This window comes from Lathyrus oleraceus, chromosome 6, assembly GCF_024323335.1.
Source record: "Lathyrus oleraceus cultivar Zhongwan6 chromosome 6, CAAS_Psat_ZW6_1.0, whole genome shotgun sequence".
In the NCBI taxonomy this organism is placed as follows: domain Eukaryota; kingdom Viridiplantae; phylum Streptophyta; class Magnoliopsida; order Fabales; family Fabaceae; genus Lathyrus; species Lathyrus oleraceus.
The window spans coordinates 515,691,945-515,704,344 of NC_066584.1; the positions used below are offsets into that span (position 1 = coordinate 515,691,945).

Genomic DNA, 12,400 nt, shown 5'->3' on the forward strand with positions numbered 1-12,400 from the left:
TTTAATTTATAAAAGATTTATATTGGTCCTTAATTCTTTAAAATATATTATGTTAGTCCTTTTTGTCTAATTAGCAACGAAAAACTCATAAATTGATCGTTAAATTCGTCGTTAATTAGACGAAAATAATTAAGATCCTACATTTTGAAGAGTTAAGGAAACAATATAAATTTTTATTAAATTAATGGATCAAAATAAACTCTAAGATTAAGATACATGACTAAAAAGATATTAAATCTTATTAATTAATTAATTATAAACTTTTAATTAAATCAGGACACAATTTTCAAACACAATTTTTTTATTCTACACAAACATTTAATTTATAAATTTCTTAACATGTACCTTTAGAGCACAAGTAAAAATATTATCTTATTATTATTTTTTGTTTCAACCATAATTAACCATTTTCATTTTGTAATATTACTTTTTAATATACCATATTTATATATTCTATCAAATTATTTATTATATTTTTATAATCTTAATAAAAAAATATAATTTATAATTTGAATATTAAAAAGTCAATCTAAATTAAACCTAATGAAATTGAATCAAATTAAATCGGATTTAAAAATTAATCTTCCAAAAACCAAACCAAACCGGAACAAATTTATCTTTGGATCCAAACTGCACCGTAAACTTCTTTAAACTATATTTGAATTGTTGAAACATAATGAAGCCGAGTTAAATAAAATATAAAAGAGTCCTATAGAGGGAGCAAATTCTATTACATTCCATTTCATTCATTATTTCTATATTCAAACAATACATTTTCATTAATTACCATTCTATTCTATCTATTATTTTATATTATATTCTTCTCTTTCTATTATTTACCTATTCAAATAATAAAATTGAGTTATTTACTCGTCTAATTTAATGAGATTAAAGGTAGTGTACAGGATAAATTATTTTTACATTATCATTCAATAGAATTACAATATTCTGTCATATCGTATTAATATTTTAAAATTAAATGTATGATTTGACGGGATATATATGTCTCTGATTGATTGACCCTATAAAAATATATATTTAATTGAAATACACTATCAATATAAAAAGATTTTATACCGTCAATTAATCATAATCGTTGAATATTAAAACAAATTTGATTTTTATTTTAAAAACTATAAAATAATACATATGGATAATAACGATAAATCGATGATGCATAATAATTAATCCCTAAAAATATATATTACAATGTTCTTTTCTCCTATTTAATTTTCCTTTATTCCATAAAATACTTCCCATTCAAACATAACGACCAATATTTCATTTCCACTCATTAATTATTCCATTCCGCTAAAAAAAATCCCAAACGGAGTTTAAATTTCAATAAAACCGTGATTTTATTCTCCATAAAAAAATAGATTAATTTAATTTCGTCATCCGAATTTCGTCACCGTTGTTTCCGGCGGAGTGTCGAAAGGAAGCAGACGGCGAGATGTTGTTTCAGGTAGGCGGACAAGGCAGTCGGCCGACGTTCTTCGAGATGGCGGCCGCCGATCAGCTTCCGCGAAGTCTTCGCGCCGCTCTGACATACTCAATCGGTGTTTTAGCATTACGAACACCTTTCCTTCATAAATTACTAGATTACGAAGACGAATCTTTCTCCTTACTCATGCTCGTTCTCGAAGCTCACAGTTTACGAACAACAGGTACTTGTTTCTTTCACTCATTCGTCGCAATTAAGCGTAACTAACCCTGATTAAACTCTAATTAGTTCGTTTTCATTTTGTTCTTAGATGCTTCTTTTTCCGAATCTCTCTATGGTCTCCGAAGAAGACCGGTAAATATCAAACTCAATAACGATAGTGATGCTGCTGCTACTACTACTACTTCACAGTTACGCAGACGCCAAAAGCTTGTTTCTCTTGTCTTTTTGGTACCAACCCTAACCCTAACTAGTGTCTTTTAATTTTTGAGATATCTGTTAACACCTTTGGAAAAAAAGTGTCTTCGTGTCATCGTGTGTGTGGCGTTGACGTGTTAGTGTCAGATTGTGTTTCTGGTGTCCATGATTCATAGTTTTTGATTTTTAGAATAGTCCCCAATCTACTACTCCTTCAATTTAGTCTTGAATATAAATATAATAGATAGTCATTCAAATATAGAAAATCAGTTAATTTAGTTCATGTTATTAAGATGGTAGAGACTAAATTGGTATGTTTTTATATACTTAAGAGTTTAAGTTGATGAATTTCACATAGAGACTAATTATAGTATTTATACAGTTTAGAGACTAACTTATGGAATGATAGTTTAGAGACTAAGCATGTGTTTGCTTTTTCATCTTAAACAATGTCGTTTAACCAAAAGCTACAACTTGTAGTTTCTATAAAACCTAATCAAAATTGCCTAGGAACGCGAGAATGGCATAATGAACGCAATTCCAAACACATGCTAAGTGTCTGTTTGAAATAGCGTCTAGGTCCTTCAAATCACGTTCCAAGACTATTTGAACGTAGAAAAAGTGAAGTTAGAAATTGTAGGATCACCAAAACGTGTATATTTTTTGCTTGGAAACGCACAAACAAATAGACACTAAGTGTGTGTTTGGTTCTGCTGTGACGAAAATTGATTATGTAGAACTGATTTTGAATAAAAGTGAGTTGGAAATAAAGTGATTTATGTTTGTATACAATCATGTAAAAATGATTTTAACAATAAACTTCCCAGTAAAAATCTCATTTAGACGCAAAAACCACAAAGCTTAACTTCAACTAGAGTTAATCCTGGAGGAAAAGTCAATTCTACTTTAGAGAAACCAAACATATCAAAAGCAACTATACATCTCTAAAATCACTTTCGCCTCTTGCAAAACTAGAACCTAACATACATAAAAATTGATGGTTTATTCTAGATTTTATTTACCGGTATAAGCACTTTTAAGACTCTTCAAGAGAGATTATATAAGCAGCTTATGACATGTCTATAAATTGTTTTAAACCTATTTTCATAAGCTCTACAAAATAGCTTACAAAAACAATTTATAGCTTGTTTAAAAGCAATTTGACCTAATTTATCTTTTGGTATATAGATAACTTATACATAAGCACTTGTATGGTATAATAAACAATTATGTTATAAGCGTTTAATTAGGTTGTGTATCCAAACAATACCTTTATCTCTCTCAATATTGTTTCATGTCACACAAAACCACTTCCTATGAGCATTACATGATATATGCTTTCAGGTTGTGTTGCCGTATTTGAAATCGAAGCTGCATTCAATCTACAATAAAGAAAGGGAAGCAAGGATTCAAGCCAGTCTTTGGGGAGATGAAAACGAATCATATGATTTTGAACAGAATTCTCTGGTGTCCACGTCAACCTTGGATGCTCGTGCCTCCGTTACAACACGCATCACAAAGAGATTTCAGAAAATTGTCGGAATTTGTTACCCCTTGTTACATGCTGGTACCGAGGGTATGTGTGTGCAATACAGGTTTCTGAGACTTCGGATTATTTGTATCCTGATTTTCTTACATTTATCTTTATTTCGATTGAAAGCTATTTTTCAGATAAATGCAAATCCACTTAATTTTTAAGAGCTCATTGTTTTGTTCATGTTTGTTCGGCTTATCTGATACTGTCTCAATTAATACTCCGATGTCTGAATATATCTGACTGTCTATATTTACATGCAGGATTCCAGTTCGCATACCAAATGTTATACCTATTGGATGCTACTGGTTACTACTCACTAGCGCTGCACGCACTTGGGATTCACGTGTGCCGAGCCAGTGGACAAGAGCTGGTAAACATTTAGTGTATGGAATTTGGAGAAGTCTTCATTATTTTGCATATCATTTACAAAAATTATAGCCGAAGCTATGACAAGTATAGCTTTTGTTTTACTATGTTTTGCCTTTCTAACTTTCATCCTTTGACACCAAAACTATCATAAGTCCCAAGATTGGTGTCCTGTCAACCTTTAGACTTCGAGTCCAAGCGTAGTTAAATAACTTATGAAATGTGCCATAGTTATCATTTAAAAAAATGCTCTTAATTGGTTGTTGAGTGCTGTTTGTGTTATTGGTCAATGTGAGTGAATCTGTTGTGTTGAGGTATTTGTCAGTTTATTGGTGTATTTGTCGGTTTGTTGGTGTGTTAAAGTCGTTAATAAGTGGTGTTTTGCAAAGTAATCTATCGACATATTAGCCTATGTTTTCAGCTGTCACTAATTTAATGCCCAATCCTTCCAAGATGATGGAACTTTGTTTCAGATGTAAACGACTAACGTCATCAAGTTGTTTTGGAACATGTTCTCTTGTGTGGTAGTTGTGCTTGACAAAATGGACATTATATTACTATTTGTCTTACTCAATATGCAACTTGTGAGATTTTTTTTTGCTGATTAAGAACTTTCTAATTTACCTTTTTTCTTTTCTTCATATGATTAACGTTTCCTTTCATGTCAAGATAGATGGACGCCTCTTCAAGAATTTCTAAGATACGTAGCCGTGAACGTGAGAGACTCCGTGGTCCTCAATGGGTAAAGGTTTGTACTTCTTTTATCACCATGACAATTTATCTTTCCTTTACTTTCCCTGAATTAAGAAGAAACCGAAGAAACTAGTTTCACATTCTATTGATGTTAATGTTTTCCATTTTTTCTGCCATTTGAGGGAGGGAGAGGCTTACATCAACACGGTTCAAATTATAAACCATTGCACCTGCATTGTTAGAACATATCTTCCGTGTCGAAACTTTCTTTTTGTATATATAGCATTCGCAATATGTTATCATGCATGGCAATGCGAACTGTATGAATCAATGCTTGTTTATGCTTCACTTTATCCCCATGAATCCCTTGTGATTATCATAGATGTTTTTCATAATGCAGACATTACAGGGAGCATTGCTCAGCTGTACATACACTGTACTTGACTATGCCCAAACCGGTTTGATTGCAGCAGTTTTCTTCTTTAAAGTAAGATGGCTATCCCTTTTAATATCTTTCCTTCCCTCATTGAATACTCATAAATTATATGCCAAAAATGATACAAAAAATTTATGAAACCCTAGCTTATTGTAGTTTGCTTGATATCGTTGGCTCAATTAGACTTTATATTTGCTTATGACTATTATAATTTGTTCTTGATTTAGGATTGAGTCTATGTATCCCTATAAACATGGATTGATTTTTAGTCTTTGGTATCAAGTTAGTATTATGGTGTTTTAAAAATCATTTGACGTTCTTATTATTTTCTCTCCCTCTTTTATCTAAAATCCCACAACTTATACATTTTTTATGTGATCCTATATAGATGATGGAATGGTGGTATCAATCTGCTGAGGAAAGAATGTCGGCTCCAACTGTATATCCTCCTCCCCCTCCTCCTCCACCACCAAAGGTAAGGAGACAAATTTAAATCCGTTCTCCATTCCTCACTTCACCATTTTGGTCCTGATTAAAGAATTAAGAATTTCAATATTCATTAGAAAAGCTTACTTTTCACTTCACCGTATACATCGCTAGAGTTGCATCCGCTCTATGATCTCTAGTGAATTAAGTAATTAGAACTTATTCAAAACGTTGTACCGGTTCAGTGCCTAAAGGATCTGTATGTGGATCTCTATATGTAATATGAACAGGTAGCCAAAGAAGGGGTACAGTTACCGCCAGACAGAACAGTTTGCCCCCTGTGCTTGCAGAAGCGCGTAAATCCATCTGTAATTACGGTTTCAGGTTTCGTCTTCTGCTATGCCTGTGTATTCAAGTTTGTTACTCAGGTGAGAGCTCTAGACACCTTAACTGTGACTTGGAAAGGAATTAAATATCATTTGGTTTACTGTGTATTTTTGCTCATGACAGTATAAGCGTTGCCCAGCAACGATGATGCCTGCAACAGTTGACCAGATAAGGAGACTCTTTCATGATGTATAGTCCCAGTTGGAGCTGCTATAAACGAGTAGATGAGTTTGTTGCACTGATCTATGTTTATTTTAGTGTTGGGAGAGGCAAGTAAGAAGCTTAATTTTTTGTTATTATATTCTCTCAATTCATTTGTACAAAGTTCTAGCAATAAGATTATGGCTTCAATGATCATTTCGGGTATTATCCTTTGACGACGCTTGCTACAATAATAATAAGAATCTTTGTCTGCAATGCAAGAGAGTTTGCTGCATTTCTTATATAAATCTTTAAAAACATGGATGATAATGAAATCAAAGTGGAAATTTTGTAATTAAAAATGGACAAATGAGTGGAAATAGAAAAAGGTACCCAAGGGAAATAAACCTGCATTTCAAAATTTTATCTCTGAAACAAGTATAGGTTAACGGGGATGTGATGTTTATGTAAACTAATTTAGCACATGATTCAATAAGAATCTACTATTTCTACGTTAAATTCACTAGGGGATTGCTTCTCCCCCAAGTGATAGTAAAGGAATGAATCTCACCCTTCTTTTTTGTTTGAAAATGGTCTGAAGATACACTTATGGATTCTCCCTATATATATTTCGTGCATTTTAATTGGGACTCTATCATTTTGACATAAATTGATCCGGAAATGCAATTATGTGTTCACCATAGACAGGAAACAAATATGTACTTCTCTATTAACCTTAGACATTATTTTTTTTTGTAAGAGATACACTGGTCTAATAAATTATGTATTATAACTATACTATTATAATAAATTTTGGTTTAATTGTAATTTTAAAATGGGGGAACCAAAATCTAAAAAAAACAAAATAGGGGGATTAAAGTTGCAATTAAACGATAAATTTTATATAAATTAAACCATACACTTATCAAATAAGATGAAAATGTCATATATAAATTACAAACGAAAATATTATCTCTATACTACTGCGTATGTCCCCCCCCCCCTTCCTTTTCCTACGTTGTCTCCTGTACTGCGGTGTCGTTCGTGCCTTAATAAAAATGTCATCTACAAAGTCCCTCCCAAAAGAGCCTTTCAAAAAGACTCCTTTGTCTATACTCGTCTGTGCAAGATCCATAACACATTGATATCTAGACTACACATTAACAATATGATTTGCCCTATCTTGCTCATCCTCTAATATCTTCTGTGAGTTGTCATAGGTGGATCTCTCGAAGCATCTAGTGTCATATAAGGATGTGACCCTATGAATACACAACTCCAATCGATATGAGCTACTGCATCTCATGCTTCATCCGGTATCAGATGATTAAGGAAATCATCATACATGACACCTACATCTCTGCAGGGCATAATAGGAGAAGTCGAATCAAAGGGGTTTCTCAAAATAAATTGCATATACTCGAACTGGCGCATGATGCACCCATGAAGATATGGATACATCAGATGTGACCCACAAGTCAACCATCTAAGAAGACTTAAAGTTTGAAGACTTAGATGTCTGATGGATAGTTCCGATGTGTTTCTTTTTTGATTTAGTTATTTGACATCAAGTGTATTATTTCATATTTATTATATACTTTGATTTAGTACATATTTGATGTCATTTAGATGATGATTGTATTTAATACTAAAATTTAACGTTTTACTTGATACAATTTTAGATAGTATTATGTGAGGTGTTACGATCGGTAACAGAACATGTCGACCCTCGACCCAGCCATGAGACATCATTAGTCAATTCTTTATTCCTCATATATGTGTATTTATAGCATGATCCTTAATGTCAATCCATATAGTATTTGGCCGGATCAACTTAATTTTATAAGCATGACGAGCCTTCCGCTTCGACTGCGGGGGTATGACAGAATAGAATATTTTGTTATAATTAGTCATAATTAGCTTCCTATAATTATGTTGTATCATAGTTAGATAGTTGACCAAATATTACACATTGGTGTATATATATTCTATTCAGATCAATGAGAATGACACGATTTCCATTATCTTACGGCACATAGTAAAGACAATGCTAGATTGGTCTTTGTTGAGTTTTCTCTTGTTTTGGGTCCTGCTAAACAATGGTGTAATGAAAAATCTCTATTCTCAAGTTTTTAATAGTTCAGTATATCCTTCCAATGAATATATGTTGTGGACTTTGGAATTTACAGTGTGTTTTCAGCTGAGGTGTAAAATGCATATATACTATTTTGAAACTTGCAAACGGACGTAGAATTATACATTTCTGCATGACACCGAATTTTTGGAAGACAACTTGGAACTGTCTGAATTTATACCTTTCTCTTCCGAGCTTGTTTCAACCGAAGAGTAATTTTTTATTTAGATGATGTCACAACTAGCCTTCTTACATCCCTATGACGCCAACCTGCCCATGGTTCCTACAACCAGCGCATAGCAAGAGTTAAAGAGGATACATATTCCATCCACATGGATGACCTCATAAACTGGTAAATATATTTACATAGATTTTGCTAATTTTTAGCTAGGTTTTCACCTCTTCCATATTCTTGTCTCTTAAAAGAAGATTCATGCAAAATTTTAAAGTTCTATTTTACTTTCATATTCAATGTGAATGCTAATGAGTTTTGTGGTATGGGGCTATCCGTGATTCACTTGAACCAACCCTATTATTCACAAAGCCATGCTTCCTGGTAGGGGTGTTCATGGGTGCGAGTCGACCCACGAACCCGCTGACACAAATCAATCCAACCCATAAATTATCCGAACTCATTCATTTACGGGTATACCCAACCCAACCTATAACAACACGTATAGTTTTGGTTCGGGTATCGGGTTTGACTTTTGAAACCCTCAGACCCGTTGACCCAACCCATTTGATTTGTCTTTAGCAATTTTTTATTTATTATTATTTTAAATAAAAATATAAAATTAATATCTCACTAATAAGTATAATTTTTCTATAAAAAAATTGTTCTCCATCAATAATACTATTAGACCAATGAGTTTACGTAATTTTAAGATTAAATATTCTTTCTTATTTTCTTTTGTATCATTTCCAACTTATTTATTTTATGGAAGTAATGTGTCTTCTTGAATTTTATACTATTATAAAATGTTATGTCGAGTTGATAAATTTTATTAAATATTATATGATATGTTTAATTGATTTTTAATGTTATAAATGAGTATGATTGTATTGAGTTGCGTTACGTTTTTTTTTAAAGCGACAAAAAGAATCATAAAAAATATATTTTTTATTTGAAACACAACCCGCGAATCCAACTCAACCCAATCCATTAATGAATGGGTCGGTTCGGGTTGGTTTTGATAATGAAATTGCGGGTTGGACGACGGACCCAACCCTTTGAATTTTGAACGGGTTGGTTAACGGGTTAGGCCAAACTCGATCCAATCCAACTCGCGTACACCCCTACTTTCTGGTAAGTTGGCAGTGGGCATGTATTTTACCACATGATTCTGTCACAAAATATAGGGTGTTTGTGAAGTCAAACTTTTCCAGCTATTAGTTTTGATGAAGATAATTTAGAAGCAAATGCTCATAGCAAAAGAATGAAAAAGCCTCATGAACAAAGCTAAGGCATCAAACGTTCAATATCACTCAACTTTATGAAGACTAGCTTTGGGACTTTATGGTTTATCAACATTTTCGAAATACAATTGGCAATTACATTATGTTAATACTTAAGTGCTCAAGAAAAATCATGTTTATCGTTTACATATGCATCCATTCACTTTAAAATATTTTGGAACTTGGTTGAACTTATTTTTTGATGTATTTTTCACTTTCAAGTCGGGTGTAACCAGTTACACCATTCCTGATAACTAGTTACACATACGTAAATTTGAGTTCTTTATTGTGCAATAGCAAGTGTAACTGGTTACACCATTCCTAGTAATCGGTTACATATGCGTAATTTTGAGTTTTTAGTTTGGAAATGTCAGGTGTAACAGGTTACACAATTTTTGATAACCGATTACACACACGAAAACTGTGAAATTTTTTATATCGCTTCAGGTGTAATCGGTTACCACTGAAGCAGTGACATAATTTCATTCAAAATCTATTTTTAACGAACTTAACTTTTCATCCCTCAAGCATGACATCTTTTCATGGTTACATGCACATTTAGAGAGGTATTGAGGTACTATAAATACTCTACTTATCATATTTTGAAAACTTATCTCTTTCATTATAAATCAAACTCATTACTCTCTCATTTTCAAAACAGGTGTCTTGTGATACAAACTTTGTATGAAACTTACTGCATACATTTCTGAAAGTTTCAACACTATAATCTTTTAACACTTGTATACCATATTTTGAATTGCTTACTTAATAGAGAAGATCAATTCTAATAATTGATACATTGTTATCCAACTTCAAACTCTTGTAAAAATTCAGATTATTCTGAATACCTTGTTGTCCGGGATTGTTGGAAGCAAGAGAGTGAAAAAAGAGGATTGTTCTCTTGTTTCACTTTGTAGAAATCACAAGGGGATTATCCTTATTAATTGAGTTAGGAACTTGTGTACAATGTCTAAGGTAGACTTGTACAAAGTTCTAAACAGATAGTGAAATCTGTTACTGCGTAAAGGGACGAGAGAATTGTGAGGGGATTCAGAATACATCACCGTATTCTTTACATTTCAGTATTTTACCGCTTCCTAAGTCATCACTAAACCATAAAATTAGAAACAAATTTTTAAAATAACCAAAAATCAATTAAAATATTTAATTCACTCCCTCTTAAACGCAATCTCTACTTACAATATCAGCACAACAACCATATACATTTCATGAAAGAATTGGTAGAGGTAGTTGTATATATTTGAATTTAGTTTATAATCATTAGGAAGATACAAAATTGTTTTGGGAACTTGTAAACATAATTTACGTATGCAATTTTTTTTCTTGTTATATAAGGACAAGAGCAATGGAAGTTGATCAATTAAATTAAGTTTCAGAGTTGTAATTCAAGAGTTGTAAGCACTTTTATACTTTGAATTCAATTTTTCATGTATCATATGAAATTTCTAGACTTTACAATTTACATAATAGATGCCTTAGATTTTATTATTTAAAAATTGTCACTAAAAGTCAATAATGTATAATAATATATAGGTAGATATTGGTAAGACTTTGAGTGACACTCTCATTTAGCATCAATTATAAGGGGACATGATATGAAAAAGATATACACAATTTACATAATAGATAACTTAAACTTTATTATACATGACTTGTAACCGGTAAAGTTATCACTAATATATTTTTAGGAGTATTGCCTAAAATTTCAGTAAATATAATGATTGAGATTAAAAAAAACAATTTTAAAATGAGGAATATTTTGTTGAAGTACCGAATAATTTAAATATTACTATAGAAGTAATTATTATTGCTATGCATAAAGAAAAGACATCATAGTAAACATGACTTTTACTTCGTTATTAAGTTTATGCATGAAGAGTTTTAAAAAAAAGTTTATGCATAAAGTGAAAGGTAAACCTAGTACAAGTAATGACTTTACTTCTTTGATAAGATCAATTAAAGCTCTCTAAACGAACAATCCACTTTCTTTTTGACGTCAACAATCCACTTATTTGAAGTGTACTAAAGTGTTAAGTATTTTAGATATAAAACAATATTGCTTGATGGATGGTGTCTTGCAAGACTCTCTTTTATGAGCATGATTTTGGTTACTTATCCTGCTACTAAGACACACTAACAAGGTCCATTTTTAACATATATTTCATTCATTTATGTTAATGGCCATTTTCATTGTTCTTATTGTCATGCAATAATGTTTTTTTGGTTTCTCGTTTTGTCTTAACGTTAACTTGATTTGTTTTCATTGCATGTTAGAACATGTCTCGAGTTGAAGAACTTTGGGAACAGTTGGTTCATGCTGCTTTGAGGAGGGAAAGAACTGATGATGAAATTGCGGAAAATGTAACATCTAAGAGTATAGAAATTGATGAAATTTTAAGAGTTGCAGACGAAGTTCAAGACGGAGATCCCACGGTTTCTAGAATATGTATGTTTGTGTTCTCGCAATAATAAATTAATAATACTAGCAATATTTTCTTAAATCTGTATATATATTCTTTGGTTCTTACCGACAATTCTTACTTTTATTTTTTAGTATGTGAAGATGCATATTCATTATCTCATCAATTGGACTCCAATAGCGACGGTGTTTTACAATTCAAGCCTGTGATAATGTCTGTCATGAAGGTATAACCATAATTGTTTCACGTTATATTTGTAGATTTTTGAGAATAAAAGGAAATTAATATGTATTTTAGTTTATAATAGTTGGAATTAAATCAATAACATTTACTCATATATATATATATATATATATATATATATATATATATATATATATATATATATATATATATATATATATATATATATATATATATATATATATATATATATTATTGAATTAGGAGAAACTAAGAGACATTTAGGTTAAACCGTGTGTTTTAAAAGCACTACAGAGACTTTATTATATATAGAGAGATT

At 31.5% G+C, this 12,400-nt stretch overlaps 2 protein-coding genes across 3 annotated transcripts in view; both read left to right on the forward strand.

Moving 5' to 3' along the window:
* Positions 1-1,273: 1,273 nt before the first annotated feature.
* LOC127093257 (peroxisome biogenesis protein 12) lies at positions 1,274-6,123 on the forward strand. Of its 2 annotated transcripts, XM_051032165.1 has the most exons (9): positions 1,274-1,667; positions 1,755-1,894; positions 3,206-3,437; positions 3,659-3,768; positions 4,438-4,512; positions 4,858-4,944; positions 5,282-5,368; positions 5,610-5,747; positions 5,830-6,123. In XM_051032165.1, the coding sequence occupies exons 1-9, from the start codon at positions 1,454-1,456 to the stop codon at positions 5,899-5,901; spliced, it is 1,155 nt and encodes a 384-aa protein (XP_050888122.1). In that variant the 5' UTR covers positions 1,274-1,453; the 3' UTR covers positions 5,902-6,123. The 2 variants fall into 2 exon arrangements, with proteins under 2 accessions (XP_050888122.1, XP_050888123.1); XM_051032166.1 differs by lacking the exon at positions 5,282-5,368.
* Positions 6,124-11,445: 5,322 nt separating this feature from the next.
* The window catches only part of LOC127096967 (callose synthase 9), a 51,381-nt gene continuing 50,426 nt past the window's right edge, over positions 11,446-12,400 (forward strand). The window contains exons 1-3 of the mRNA XM_051035492.1: positions 11,446-11,598; positions 11,732-11,903; positions 12,012-12,103. Coding sequence (XP_050891449.1) covers positions 11,735-11,903; positions 12,012-12,103 — 261 coding nt within the window. The 5' untranslated portion in view covers positions 11,446-11,598; positions 11,732-11,734. The remainder of the gene's footprint in view (positions 11,599-11,731; positions 11,904-12,011; positions 12,104-12,400) is intronic.